A 16,032-nucleotide genomic window follows, 5' to 3' on the forward strand; every position below is an offset into this window, starting at 1 on the left:
GCCTAAATGTAGATATGGTCTTAATCAAAGAGGAAGACAACACTCAAACAACTAGCATGAGGTTTAAACAATGATGAAACTACATCCCTTATGCCAGAATCTACATTTTTTAAAACTAAGTCATAAGTTCCAACTTAACACAGATCAACACCATTTGCAAAATTTAACTAGAACCAAACCTTGCATTAATCAAGCTTAGTTGCAAATAGGACCTAACTGCACCATTTTAATGTTGCTCTTTTAAAAATTTGAACAATAGCTCACAATGACCAGCTCACCATACTCAACATAACTGGCATCTAGGTAGCAGATTCAACACATAACAAACTGGTTTTAAGTTAGTTTCCCTATTGACACCTGAGGTAAGTTCTCATTAAGTACCCTATGTCATTTGTAGTTCAAGATTAACACATAACAAGACAGATTATGGCTAAGGTTAACATATAACAGGATAGACTATGTCTCAAGGTTAACATATAATAGGACAGACTATGGTTCAAAGTTAACATATAACAGGACAGATTGTAGCCAAACTTAGAATTACTAGAACCAAATAGCAAACAGATAATCAAACACTCTTTCTATACTTAAGTTAAATGTCTGACTTGTTTTTGATGGGTATCCCACAAGAAAGCAAGTTTAAGCCTCTCTAGTCAAATACAAACTAGGCATATTCACTTAAGAAGAGCAAGGAAGGGAAAAAGAAACATGTCAATATTAAATTTAAACACACCAAGAGTGATACAGATAACCTCTTTAATGTCATGCCTCATAAACTAAGTCGACAACAACATGATATGTCCATTATAGATCAACCGGACCCACACAAAACTAGACTAGCATGATTCACATTCTTTAGACTGCTTATGAGACCAACAACACACCAGGACTGATAAACAATATACTGAAACACAATCATCCAGCAGACCAAAGTAAAACCACATAAACAAGATTGAACATCCTAATCATTCAGACAGCCAATTACGACAATAAGCTATTATAAAGAACAACATAGCACACAATGTATAAAGAGGACCAGAAAAAAAAAGAAGGGAAATTACCTTTCTAAGGCACAACCTTGAAAAGATCGAACGTAGAAATCTACTCCAAACACTTCAAGCCAACAAGAACACTCAAGAGAAGATTTAACAGAAAACTTTAAACTTACCGAGAATTTAAAGGGTTTCAAGAAGAAGCTCAAAAAACCACTGATATTCTCAGTATTTATGCAAGCTAGAGAATTTTTTTTGATTCTAGGTTGCCCCCTCCTTTTCTGAAAAATTAGACCCTATTTATAGAATTCCCCAGACCCTTAAAATCTCAAATCACCCGATGTGGGACAATCCTCCAAGTTGGGGATTTTCCTCACACTTTCGGGTTTGAAGGGTCACAATTGGGTCAACTATGCATCAAGGGTCAATATTCGACCAACTAAACCCAGATCTGAAAAGTTCATCGCGAACCAATGAGATCTCAAAATTCAAAATCGCAAACAAACAAAAACCATTAAAGGATTGCAGTGTTAGACCGTTGAACACATAATAAAATATCAAAAATCAAGTAAATAAGCTTGTTAACAACCTGTTTGGTTGATTCGTGGTGGTAACGGGTGAAAGCATTAAATGCATTACCCGTTGAGGCCATACAAAGACTGTACAAAGGCAAAAGGCCTCTGCAACTTTGCCAAAAATGGCTTCAATTGTAACACCTCGTACCTTCGGGCTAAGATTTGACTCATAAGGCTTTAACAGGCCTGGTGTATGTATATGTATGTATGTATGTATATATATATATATATATATATATATACATATCGACAGACACCCGTGGTTGTCCACTTCTTTCATTTGAGCACCTAAAGTGACCCTTGTTCTATTTAGACACTTCAGGTGAGCCATTCCTATTCCACTTAGATATTTTTTGCACCGTTATCGGAGCAAAACCAACACCAAAGGGGGCGCCACCTCATTGCACATCCAACCAACCCAAAAGCCCCAATTTTTAATGGTCAAAACTCCACGAATTTACAAATTAGTGAATTTACAATTAAAATGAGTTGACACAATTTAAATGAGCTGGCACAATTTAATTGGTCACTTAATCCACGTAGGAGACGACTGGTGTTGGTTTTGCTCCGATAACGGTGCAAAAAGTGTCTAAGTGAGATAGGAATGGCCCACCTGAATTGTCTAAATGGAACAACGGCCACTTTAAGTGCTCAAGTGAAAGAAGTGGACGATCACAGGTGTTTTGTCCCACATCGGCTAGAGGAGGGTTTTGAGGTTTTGGGGTTTTCTATTTAAAGGACCCTATTTCTTTGTTGTAGAACAAGTTTGGATATATTCTCAAATAGATATACTCATCAGACTCGAAATACTTAAAGATTTCTTTCAAAAATTTATTTGAAGTCTTTAAAAACTTTCTGACTCAAGTAAAGAATTTTAAGATAAAAAGGGAATTTTTCTCATTGTTCTTGTTTTGCCGGGTTCTGTGGCTTGAGTTTTTGGGTTTGGAGGAGCAAATCTACAAGTTTGAATCTCAATTAGAGGCTGCACTTGTAAAAGGTAAACTTTGCTTTCATTTAGCTTGCTTATGAGTATGAAAGTTGTTAGTGTAATTGTTTTTTAATTTGGTTTAGGCTTATCATGTTTAGGTTAAGTTACTTTTCTTGTTTATTTATTGATTCAGTCATGTGTTTAATGCTTGCTTGGTTTCCAGTTAGATAGGATTAGCTTAGATTAACTTAGTCTTAATTTGTTGATTTAGGTGATATTAGAAACTAAGTAAAACTGTCTCTCCTTTTTATTTGAACCCTGTTAAGTGTATTTTTAATAATGGGATCTGTTTGCTTGCTAAATGCATAATAATAGAAGGAGACGGGCTTAGTTAATTCATGTAGGATCAACTGAAAAATGTTTACTTGATGGTTTGAAGTTGGTAAAAATCTGGCCACTAAGAGTAGAGTTGGATGTCTAATTCAAAAGGCTTTTTCCATAAGTGTTTAAGTATACAGAGTCTAAGCTTGATTGTTTTATTTAAAAAATGTTCCTATGCTGATAATCTGTTAGCTTAAGAGGAGGTTAGATGTACATGTAAGGTTTGGACACAATGGCCTATTTGCAAATGTGCTAGTATTTCTGATAAACACCTCTGTGGATATTACCTATTTTCAGCAAAGTCTAAAAAAATTTCTCAATAATGGATCAATGATCAACAGGGTGAATTAGTAGTTTATTTTTTTATTATTATTATGGCTTGTATGGACAAAGACTAAACAATGAGTCCTATTTGATTAACTTGCAATGGTTGTCATCCCCCTTTTTCTAAAAATTTAGTTCCCTAGTCTAAATTCAATAAACTAGTCTTAATGAGAATTTATGTTTGGATTGCCTTGTTGAGTCTGACAGAATCTATGTAGGGGTAGTATGAGACCTTGCTTATGAAATTTGTGAATGTACTGGATAATTATGATGAACTATGATTGGATGTGGCTTTGTTTAGTGAACTAATAGTTTGATTGTTGTGTAACTTCTATGGCCACCATGTTTGGTTGTTTGTCTCATTTTGAAAAGAAAAAAAAAAGGGAAAGCTTGTGTTATATGTGTTTGTGCTTTGACTCTGGTTAGTGTGCCTAGACTTCACTTGAATCATGTTTTTTTATTCTTTAAAAGAAAGGAAGGAAAAAATAAGTGTGTTTTGAATGAATTTGGGATGTAAGTTGTTTCTTGGAAAAATATGTTCACCTATAATGTAATTTGACCTTAGCACTGCTAAGTGTATCAGTTGTAGGGAGTTTCAATTTAATTTTGTCTTGATCAAGTTTGCTTCTGTGTGATTTCAAATTGTTTGGGCTGTCCTTTTCCTTTTACAGAGTAGCTTAGCTTATTTTTGCCAAAGTTAGAGGTTTTTTTTTTTTTTTTTTTTGGAAAGCAATTAAATGGATAAGCTGTTGTGCTAAGGCTATTTTAAACAAAGTTTTTTTTGAAGTCTATCCATGGATAAGATTAGCTTAGATTGCATTATACAATACTTGTTCTCAAATTTGTTGGCATGCCTACCCTTTGGTTTTTTTTAGTCTAGTAAGTGCAATAATTTGCCTACTGCAGTCCTGTGTGTTGCACAACTTTCTTGTCTTCCTTTAACTTGAGTCTTTGAAAATTTGCTGGAAAGGGGCATTTTTACCACTTTATGCTTTTGATTGATCAGGCTTTACTATGATTTTTAAGATAAGAAGACATGGTGCTTTGAAGGTTTTAAATTGGTCCCCTTGAACCACTTAACTATTTAATTCCCTAGAGTCTAACTTCTTCTCTTATGATCTAAAGGTCTGAACTATGTGTGAGTTCCATGTGATATGTGCTATGTTTAGTCATTAAGCTTTGTCAGTCTGGGGTCTGTCAAAATGAACAAATTATGTATGTGATTTCACTTGATCATGTCTCTTCTTAATGGTCTGTTGTCATGTTTTAAGTGTTGGGTCATTCCTGTCTTGAAGGGTCAGTTGTCTAGATTTAAAGTAGAAGGTAAAATATATCTTGATGATTTTTTCTTGCTGAAAAGAAAAAATGAGAAGTGCTATACTGAAAAGGCTTTGTTTGTCCTAAAACAGTAGCTATAAAAGGGGATGTAGGCTTTCTTTTCCTAAGGAGAATGTGGGATGAATACTACTTGGTCATGTGGGATCAAGTGATTATCCTTGAAATTTTATGACTTGTTGTTATATGCTATCTGTACTTGTGAATATGAATTTGGACTTGGTTTTCCTTTGTTGTTAATCTCCATATAGGGAACTTTACTTGTTTGCTTCTGCTGCTCATCTTTCTGATTGAAGTCTGGATTTTTATCTTTCTTCTTCTTTCCTTTACCTTTTTTTAGATTCATTTGGGTTGTTGAGTAGGAATTTAACCTTAGGGCCTTATCAGCCCAGTTAATTGTGATTACAAACTGATCTTTGCCTTGTATATTTGTGTATGCAGACACTCCTTCTCCTGTATATCACTAAGTTTAGCACATAAATAGAGAGGCAAGTTAGCACTTGGGGATTAAGCTTAAGCTTTCCCTGACGTCTACCATGGCTGGGGTTCATAGAAACCCCTTGGATCTTATGTGGCATCAGGATTGAGAAAGTGAAAGTTTTCATTTTTGTGCTATTTTAGCATCTCTATGGTTGTGTATATCTGTGGTATATTAGTTGGAAAATATGTATATCTTACTCTATGGACAAATAATCTTGTGATCTGCACTATCCTGTTTGTATATGGGCTTTGTTTTTTTTGTTTTTTTTTTTTTGTTATTACAATTCGCGTGGGCTTAGTAATGTCAAGCCCATAACTTTGTATATTGGATTTGTTTTCTTCCTACCTCAGTCCATAAGAATTAATATATATTTTTTCTATCTGAATTTTCTTTCAAGCACGTGGAATGTTTTATTCTGATAACTTGGTATGCTATGTGTTCCTTTACTTAAGAAATTTATTAGATGCTTTCTAATTTACGTCCCCTCTCTCTTTGCTTGCATGAAAATCCCATTATTTGGGACACTCCTATTGCGTAAATTCGTTGGGCCAAAGGCCCAATATAATCTTTGATCGAGTCCGTGGGAAAAAATGAATAAAAGAGAAGCTGATATGATTTAAAGGCCCACCAATGGGTGAAAATGGCACTGGTGGGCTTGGGTAGCTCCATCAGTTAAAAATTCACTGTATATCTGTTGTATGTACTGAATGTGTACTATTGAAACCCTGTGGATATAGAACTAAGGAGAAACACATAGGATTTGAGGAGTTGCCAAACCATTTTCAAAAAAAAAAAAAAAAAAAAAAAAAAAAGAGGAAACATTTCGGGTAATAATCATTTCATATACAACGGGATTTTGAATCACAAATTTTCTAAGTTTTAAGATTGTTTCAAACCTCGATTTAATGCAAAGAGCAAAAATAGGATTCGGTAAAAGTTTGATTTGGATCAACTATTAAACAAGGCAAAGTACAAAAAAAAAAAAAAAAAAGATGAATTCTGGACTTGCTAATCTAGACAAAATGGATAATTGAACTTGGACTTGAGTGGTTTTTTAAGGAAATAAAGTCATTTTGGCCTGGAAGCCCAGACCTTATTTTGGACCCCAAAAAAATAAATTTGTTGGGCTAAATTGAGGAGTGACGGATATGGACTTGGAATATAATTTGACTTTATGGGCTTCAATGATAAAATTGAACTTGAAAAGGTTGTATTTCCTTACATATATATATGTATACAATTGGAGATATACTCCATATTTTCTATATATATGTATAATAAAATCCGTAAATACTAAATCCATTTTGTTAGGTCTAGAATAGTAGCGACTCTACTCGGAAGAAATCCCGGGTGTGTCCTCGTCCGGCAACGAAGTGAGTTGAACACTTGCGCGAATTTTTCTAAACCAAAACCCTTTTCCATAAGGGGAATTTTTGTCGATTGTTTTTAGAGTTTATGATAAAAATGACATTTTTGTGGAAAGACGAGTCTAGTCTCTCTCTAAGCCGAAACCCTAAACCTAGCCGAAACCCTAATATCTTCCAACCTTTTCACGGCGACAATGGCCTCTCCGGCCACTGGACAGACGCCTATTATGGCTGTCCAGGCTAACACAACAGTACCTACACAACCTACTCACCTCTTACCAAACCAAACGTATGCAACAACCCTTAACCCTACTACTTCTACTACTACGTACAACCCTACTTTACCCATGAAGAATATTACATATTTGCATGGAGAGCCCATGGTAGTTTGGGACGAGGAGGATATTGAGCAGATGATTATTAAGGAAAAATTACAATATGCCGTCGTCGGGAAATTTTCATATGGCTGGCCTGACGTGAAATATTTGAGAACATTAATTCCAAAGCAATGTGGTTTGAAAGGAGAGTCTATTATCGGCTTGTTGAGCAATAGATATGTACTAATACGTGCTTCTTCTTTAGAAGATTATGTGACCTTATTATCCAAGCCTGCATATTACATTATGCATAAGAATTGGTCCTATCCCATGCATACTTTCAAATGGGATCCATGGTTTGATCCAGAGGAGGAAACGAATATAGCAATTGCATGGATATCATTCCCATCATTACCTCCTAACTATTTTGTGAAAGAAGCAGTTTTTTCACTTGCCTCTGCTGTTGGAAAGCCCCTACAAGTTGATATGGCCACAGCCAATAAAACCAGGCCAAGTTGTGCGAGAGTGAAGGTAGAAATAGACTTGCTTGGAGAATTCCCAAAGAGAATCAATATAAGAATGAAGAAGAAGAGTACTGGGGAGATTGTGGATAAATGGATAAAGATCAACCATGATTATGTTCCTAAGTATTGCAAAAACTGCAAACTTCAAGGACATAATGAGCAAGATTGTTATGTCATTCATCCAGAATTGTATCCTAAGGATGAAGAACAAAGCTCAGACAAAGAACAAGAGGAAAACAGTAAGGCAGATCAATGGAAGAATAAGGAGCAAAAGAATACAAAAAATAGCAGAACTGACATTAAGGAGTACAAAGGGACTAATGTTAGCATAATGAAAGGGAAAGAAATAGCAGACAAGGTGCAGCCTGCAGAGGGCAATGATGATGATGGATTCAAGGAGAAGAAAGGAAAACAAAGGAATAACAGGCACTTTCATAGATATGATGAAAATGCTTGGAAACCAAAGGAGAATCAAACTCTACAAAACAATCAATATGCAGCATTGCAGAACACAGATGAGGATATAATAGATGTGACTGATGTGCAGAAATCCTCAGATGTAGAAGCAAAGATGTCTGATGCTTTAAACCAGATTGTTACAGTGCAGCAAATTGTAGACAATAATGAGAAGGTCAAGGAAAAGCAGATGAAAGAAGCAAAGGAAAAACAGATAGATGAATTAAAAAAGGTGGAGAGGATATCAACAAAGGAATGGATTGAGAAGAATTTTGGTAAACAACTCAATGATAAAGGGGAGATTATATCTCAGCAGGTGTCTAAGGTGACTTCAAGTACACTTAGTCAAGAAAAGGAACATGATGTGCTGCAGGAGCACGAAAAGGAACATGATGTGCTGTAGGAACATGATTCAGAAGAAACCAGTGACATCTCAATCAGCAAAAACTAGGAGGAAGAAAACAAGTTTGGTGATGTGCTGCAGGAGGATGATGATCATGAAAGGATTCCAATAGAGGAAGTGGAGGATAATCAAGGAAAAGAAGGTACAAGGCCACCAGAGAGTAATACTTCTGTCATCTTGCCTGTGGAACAAGTAGAGAATTCACAACATGGAAAGCATGAGGAGATACAGTCCCAAGATGATATCAATAGCCAAGATGAGGAAGATTTATCTCAGAACATTGATGATATAGCACAGGAGGCAGACTTATCCCCTAGAAGTGTGCAGAAATTGAAACAGGCAACAAATAAACAAAAACCTGTCAGAATCCCAGTGGCAGGAGTTTCAACAAGGAGGAGTAAAAACAAAACTAATAATTCTCAATGATAGACAAAGCTTTATTTTGGAATATTAGGTCAGTTAACACTCAGAAATCTTTTGAGAGGTTAATTGAACTAAAGAGGAGATATCATTATTCTATCATAGGCCTAATGGAACCTTTTCAAGATCCTATTGCTATTGAAGAGTATAGAAGGAAGTTAGGCTTTCAGAATTGCAAGGTGAATTGTTCAGGAAAAATCTGGATTTTTTGGACAGATGAATGGCTAGGTGTAGTTATATCTGAATCAGAACAGCAGGTGACTTTGCAACTAACTCACTCATCCTTGAATCAATTAGTGTTGGTGTCAGTAGTCTATGCTAAATGTGATAGACATGAGAGGGAGGAGTTGTGGGAAGATATGGTAGCCTTGGCAAATCAGCAAGACCTTCCTTGGATAATAGGAGGGGATTTTAATGTCATAGTGTCTGATGAGGCAAAGCAAGGTGGCCTTCCAGTCTCATCCAATGAGACCTTGGATTTTTCTACCTGTATACAAAGTTGTGGTTTGATTGATGTAGGATTCACTGGAAGTAAATTCACCTGGTGGAATGGAAGGACTGAAGAAGATTGCATATTTAAAAGGTTAGATAGAATCCTGGTGAATTAGCAAGTTTTAGATATCATGCCATCCACAGCAGTGACTCATATGATTAGACATGGTTCTGATCATGCAACACTACATCTTGAGTGTAACTGCAATGCACATCATATTGTCAAATCTTTTAAGTTTCTTAACTTCTGGACAAAGCATCATACATTTATGGAGGTGGTAAAGGAGAATTGGACTGCTAATTTATGTGGAAATCCATTCTATGTATTTCATCACAAGTTGAAGAAACTTAAAAGAGCACTGGTTCAATGGAGCAGAAACACATATGGGAATATATTTTAGCAGATTGCCACTATTGAAGATACTATAAAGGTGAAGGAGTTGCAGTTGGAAAATAATGCTTCAAGGGAGAATAGAATGTTGTTACATCAAGCACAGGCTGAACTAACCAGATTTTTACACTTGGAGGAAGAGTATTGGAAGCAGAAAGTTGGTATGAAATGGTTCAATGATGGAGATAGAAATACAAAATTCTTCCATTCATATGTGAAGGGCAGGAGGAATAAATTAACTCTGAAAAGAATACAAGATCCTTCTGGTACATGGTTGGAAAATGAAGTAGATATTGGTTCTGAGGCAATCAGGTTCTTTGAATCACAGTTTAGTGAAGAAAATTCAGGAGGGGATTATGCATTGTTGAAAAATCTTCCTAAATTGATAACTGAAGAACAACAAAAGAATATGGAAGAGTTGCCATCCGAAAGTGAAGTAAAGGAGGCTGTGTTTTCACTCAATGGGGATAGTGCTAGTGGGCCTGATGGCTTCACAGGACAGTTTTATCAGAAGTGTTGGGAGGTTATCAAGCTGGATGTGATTCAAATGGTTAGAGCTTTCTTTTGTGGTTGTGAGATACCACAATTCATCACACATACTAATATGGTTTTGTTACCAAAGAAGGTGGTTATTACTACTTTTAGTGATATGAGGCCTATCAGTCTCAGCTCTTTCTCCATCAAGATACTGTCAAAAATACTGCAGAATAGATTGGCAAAGGTTCTTCCTAATATTATTTCTCACAATCAGACAGGATTGTGAAAGGAAGGAGCATTGCAGAAAACATATTACTGGCACAAGAGATCATCAGAGATATTAATTTGAGAGCTAAACATACTAATGTGGTGATCAAATTAGACATGGCAAAGGCATATGATAGACTTTCCTAGATTTTATTTACTAAAGTATTGAGACAGTTTGGGTTTGGAGAGGTTCTCATTGATTTAGTATGGAGATTGCTTTCAAACAACTGGTATTCAGTATTAATCAATGGTCAAAGTCATGGTTTTTTCAGATCAAGTAGGGGGGTAAAACAAGATGATCCACTTTCTCCTACATTGTTCATTATAGCAGCAGAGGTCTTAACAAAGAGTCTGAATAAGTTGCATGAGAAGCCAAGTTTCATAGGCTATGGAATGCCAAAATGGAGTCCTCAAATCAATCATCTATCACATGCTGATGACACAATATTATTTTGTTCTGGGGATGGATATTCTTTAAAGAAAATGATGAGGAGATTGAGGAATTATGAGAAGGCTTCAGGACAGCTGGTCAATACTGATAAAAGTTGTTACTATGTTCATCACATGGTCTCAGCCAGAGTAAATAGCAGGATTAAAAGACATACTAAGATGAGAAATGGATCCTTTCCTTTCACATATTTAGGCTGTCCAGTGTTTTATGGAAGAAGGAGATTGATATATTATGAGGATCTGATCAAAAAAGTGATGAAAAGGATTCTATCTTGGCAAAACAGACTGTTATCTTTTGGAGGTAGATATGTGCTGATTAATCATGTGTTGCAAACCATGCCAGTATATTTACTATCAGCCATGAATCCTCCTTCTGGGGTGATAAAGCAACTGCACAATATCTTTGCCAAATTCTTTTGGAGCAATACAGTAGGGGTGAAAAGCAAACATTGGGTGGCATGGGACAAATTATGTCTACCAAAAGATGAAGGAGGCATTGGTCTTAGATCACTAACTGATATATCTAAGGCTTTATTTGCTAAGTTGTGGTGGAACTTCAGATGTGGAAGAAGCTTATGGGGTAGCTACATGTTGAATAAATACTGCAAGAAGTGGCATCCTATTATGGCAGTAGAGAGAGGAGGATCTCACACATGGAAGAAGATGGTAAATATAAGAGATGCAGTTGAGCCACAGATATTCTGGTATCTGAGAAATGGAACTTCAAGTTTCTGGTATGAGAATTGGACAAGGCTTGGGGCATTATATTATATCATTCCTGATGCTGCTAGAGAAGAAGTAATAGAGGTTAGACAGTTTGTGCAGAATGGGGAATGGAACATGGAACTGTTAATAGTCACTCTAGATCAGGAATTGGCTCAGCATATCAAGGAAAATATCAAAGTGCCAGTTGAAGAAGAGGATGATGAACCATGTTGGATGCTGGAAACAAATAGCAAATTCTCAGTTAAATCTGCATGGGAGTTTCTCAGACACAGAGAGAGCAAACAAACAAGTTATAAGTTCATGTGGGAGAAAGGGCTGCCAATAAAGATAAGTTTTTTCATGTGGAGAGTGTGGAAAGGGAGAATCTCTACAGATGATATATTAAAAAGGATGATGATAAATATACCATCAAGATGCTGGTGCTGTGAGGAGCATAAGGAGGAAACTGTAGGTCATTTATTTCTAACATCTTCCATAGCTGTCAAGTTATGGAAGTTCTTTGCTTCTTGTGCAGGTATCCCCACAGATGGAGTTGGTCTACATCAAATGATCATGGAATGGTGGTCTGCTGAGACAAAGCCAAAATTGCAGCCTATGTATAAAGCAATGCCTGCAGTGATAATGTGGTCATTATGGAAGAGAAGAAACTCCATTAAACATGGAGGATCAGTGTCCTTCTACAGACTGAAACAACAAGTACAACACATACTACATCAACTGACACGGAAGAGATTCCCATGGCTGCAGAATGTATTTGGTGATTGGGAAACTATGCATCACCACCTTAGTAGATATAAACCAAAAGTTTATTATGCTAAGGTGGTATGGAGAATGCCACTTTCAGGGAGATTAAAATGCAATACATATGGGGCAAGTAGAGGCAATCCTGGGCTCAGTTCATATGGTTTCTGCATCAGAGATAGTAATGGGGATTTAGTCTATGCTGAAGCACAACAAATGGGAATATCTACAAACATGGAAGCTGAAACTGAGGCTCTAAAACAAGTACTGAAGTTCTGTAAAGAGCACAACTTTCAACAAGTTCAATTGGAGACTGATTCACTTGTCCTCTTAAACATCTTACAAGATACATGGTGTCAAGACCCAGCTAGGGGCCGCGACGGGTACCCGGAGCAAATTACCGAGCACCGCTCACTCTACTACTTGTCTTGCCCATTTAATACTCTTTTATCCATTTTACATACCAATGGTAGGAAAATCATATTTAATCAAAACATAAATACTTTATATACACTTGCCTCTCGGCCATCAAAATAATATACATACATATGAAAACATCTTGTGAGACCATCTAACCCACACTGCGTATCTACGAGCCTCTGTTAACATAATGAATACATAGACGGAACAAGACTCCATCATGCCCAAAATATGCATATATGAATGTACATCAAAAGAATAGCCATAAGCACCTCCAAACAATGGAGTGCTATCTATCAGCTGACAGCTACAGAGGACCTGGGCCAAGCTCTCCTCCCTGTCTACCTGTGGGCATGAACACAACGTCCGAAGAAAGGACGTCAGTACGAATGTTGTACCGAGTATGAGAGACATACATAATGAAAGGAGACATCAATAATATGGGAATAACATCAACATGAGACATCTGAATCTGACTGAAAATCATAAATGAAGTAATGCATGCTATCTTACTCATACTCATCATCATAACATGTATGCATCATATGCAAGCTGCCCGTCCATGTCGGAACGGTGTGATAATCAATAATATTAGCCCGCGTCCAGGCCTCCCGCGTCCGAGGTACCATCTCATGCCGCCCACTAGTGGTATCTGCCCACGCCCGTAGGTCGTGGTGTATCCGTATCGCCGCCCGCCGAAGCGGTGTCTGCCCGGCCAACTAGGCCCGGTGTGAATGCAATCATGACATGCTTAACGTAAATACTCATAGTAATATGCTTATCATAAAATACTTATCTTATCATAATGGGTATATAAGACTCATGATCAACTTTACTCTATCGGGGTGACGTAAGGTCGTGATCCCCCGGTTACATTATGGAACCGTTATGGACATTCTGACTCACCTTGAAAGGACTAGTACATAAGGTGAGTGTAGGCAAGGAATAACATCACCATCATTCTAGTGTCATCATATCGTATAACTTATCTCATATAGACATTCATAGGTATAAGCTTTTAACTTCTTAGAATGTAAGAACTCATGGAAAGAATAGGGATTCAAGCTAAAAGATTCATGCCATTAGAAAGAAGGACTAGCCTCACATACCTTGGTTGTTTAGCTAAGATATCGCTCACTTGTTCTCCGTCGATATCACGTCGTTACCTTCATAAGAGAATTCGTATCAACATTAGTAAACTAACTATAAGAACGCGTCGCAAATTCTAGGAGAAGTTGGGCAGCGTCTCCTTTGTTCATACTACTTTTCTCACGTTCTATATCAACTCCCAATGTTCATAATATTATTCGCAATATCATAATCGACAATCGTCATTTACGTACATTTGGCAAAATCCACCATTTTCCTCCAATTTTCCCTTATTTCTACTTCTAGCTCATCCTTACGTTTTCATGCATTTAATGCTTGTTTCATGATATAAACATCATTTATAACGTGTTTGTATTCACAACACTTCAACATTCGTAGTTCAATTCCACTATCATTCATTTATGTCACTATTCACTCAATAATGACCCATTTCTATGTTCTTCTACATTTCAAGTGTCTAAGATTTCCAATACTTCAAACAACATGGAATAATCATGAAACTTACCTGGGATGATGGTTGAACAATCCTTAAGTTGAAATACTTCAATTAGCCAAAACCCTAGTTCCACCTTCTTTGAAATTTCTTGACTTAGAAGATCCTTTGATGTGTTCTAACACTTATTTCATAGATTTTGTGTTGTTGGTCTTGATGTTCTTTTGATTCTTTATGATTTCTATAGATGAAGTATGTGGAGAGGTCTAGATGTTTCTTGAGTTGTGTGGAAGAAAATGACGTGAGTTGAGGCTTAAGTTCCCTTTTAATAATTCAAAATCTGGTATTTAATGAAAAATTGTCGGGATGAACAGTGGTCGTAAATTGCAGTTTACGGACCGTATTGTGGTTTACGGTCCGTCCTCTATGGTCGTTTTTAATCAGCCCAGAAATAGAAAGTTTGGCTGAGGATTATGGCAATTTACGACTGAGGTTTACGGTCCGTAAACCAGTTTACGGGCCGTCCTCCAAGTCGTATTTAACCATTATCACAATTTACAGAAAGTTGAGATTTTTGACAAGCTGGAGGACGATTGCACTATACGGTCCGTAAATCACTTTACGGGCCGTATAGTGCCATATACGACCACTGGGCTGAAAATTTTCTGCGACTTTCTTATTTCCAAAAATTCTTAATTAGCCATTCCCGACTTAATAAAACATCATACACTCAAACTCTTCATCATTCCACTCATCATACAAGTACGGAGAAATTTCCGAGGTGTAACACATGGATCACTCCATGGGAACTGAGGAATCAGATTGAAGAGACCAAACAGGATATGAGAGCTATGCAGGTACAGATTAACCATATATTCAGAGAAGGCAACAGGTTGGCAGACTTTCTAGCAAACCAGGCTTTGGATCATGCAGGGATCAAAGTTCATGACTTTATGCTCATGCCATCAGAAGGAAGAAGAATTCTCAATATGGACAAATTACAACTGCCTCAGCTGAGGATTAGAACAAGGAGGATTCAACAGATTAATCATCAACAATGATACTACATATATGGATAATCATATGGTGTGTGCACAGACTTGGGCTATCATCAAATCTGACTCAACAGGATCACAAAGGGCATACTAGTTTAGGCTCACAGGATAGAACTAGAGGACTATCTCTTAGTTTTTTAATCTTAGCTAGTTCATATTATAGACATGCTGTAATAGACTGTTTTGTTACATTATTCATTTATTAATAAAAAGTTCTAACAGGCCTGGCCTGGTAGAACACAATTTATTTAAAAAAAAAAGAACAAAAAAGACATTTTTGTGGAAAATTAAACACTTTTGAACAAATAAATACATTAATCACACATTGAAGCGCGTAGGTCAGCCGTATTCTACGGATCTTTAATACTAGGGTGCGTAAAACCTTCCCTAGGGGATCACCAGAACCCTTACCTTGAACTTTGGTCCAAAAAGATTTTTACTTATTTTGCAAAAATCTTTAACCCGGTTTTCCTAATTTTCCATAATAAATTAGGTGGCGACTCTAAAAATACTAAAATCCAATTAGAGCATCGACAACCTCGTAGTAATTTTTATGCCTTAATCCGCGTAAAAGCGAATGTAACATTCGTGATAAGTGGTCATCTTATCATTCCTCTGATTTTCTCTAAATTTTATTCTATCTCTAAGACTATCCCATAAACTTATCTTTTTATTTCCTTAACTACCTTCTCCATCACCCATCAAATATAATGTTCTTATGGAAACTTACTAACACCATGCCCTCTAATTCGCCCTAAGCCACGTAAACAAGTTAGAACTATTCCGAGAGACTCGACAGCATATGATCATATCTTTCGGTCAAAAGCTACCTATTTTTTAGCTACGTACACAATCATACTAAAGTTGGTCTACATCCTCGAAGGAAAAATTTAAAATACCCAACCATGGACTTACTTACTATTCTCCATTAAACATCTGTTAGCATCATGTTCTCTGATTCTGTCTT

At 36.6% G+C, this 16,032-nt stretch overlaps 1 protein-coding gene and 1 long non-coding RNA gene across 2 annotated transcripts; both read left to right on the forward strand.

Annotated features, from left to right (window-relative positions):
- Positions 1-2,249: 2,249 nt before the first annotated feature.
- Positions 2,250-5,401, forward strand: LOC132630414 (uncharacterized). The gene is made up of 2 exons (XR_009578579.1): positions 2,250-2,564; positions 4,977-5,401. It is a non-coding gene; the product is annotated as an uncharacterized LOC132630414 (long non-coding RNA).
- Positions 5,402-8,613: 3,212 nt separating this feature from the next.
- LOC132630321 (uncharacterized) lies at positions 8,614-15,071 on the forward strand. The gene is made up of 4 exons (XM_060345908.1): positions 8,614-9,102; positions 9,400-10,107; positions 10,305-12,311; positions 14,832-15,071. The coding sequence occupies exons 1-4, from the start codon at positions 8,614-8,616 to the stop codon at positions 15,069-15,071; spliced, it is 3,444 nt and encodes a 1,147-aa protein (XP_060201891.1).
- The last annotated feature ends 961 nt before the right edge of the window (positions 15,072-16,032 follow it).

The sequence above is a fragment of the Lycium barbarum genome, chromosome 3 (genome assembly GCF_019175385.1).
Source record: "Lycium barbarum isolate Lr01 chromosome 3, ASM1917538v2, whole genome shotgun sequence".
NCBI lineage: Eukaryota > Viridiplantae > Streptophyta > Magnoliopsida > Solanales > Solanaceae > Lycium > Lycium barbarum.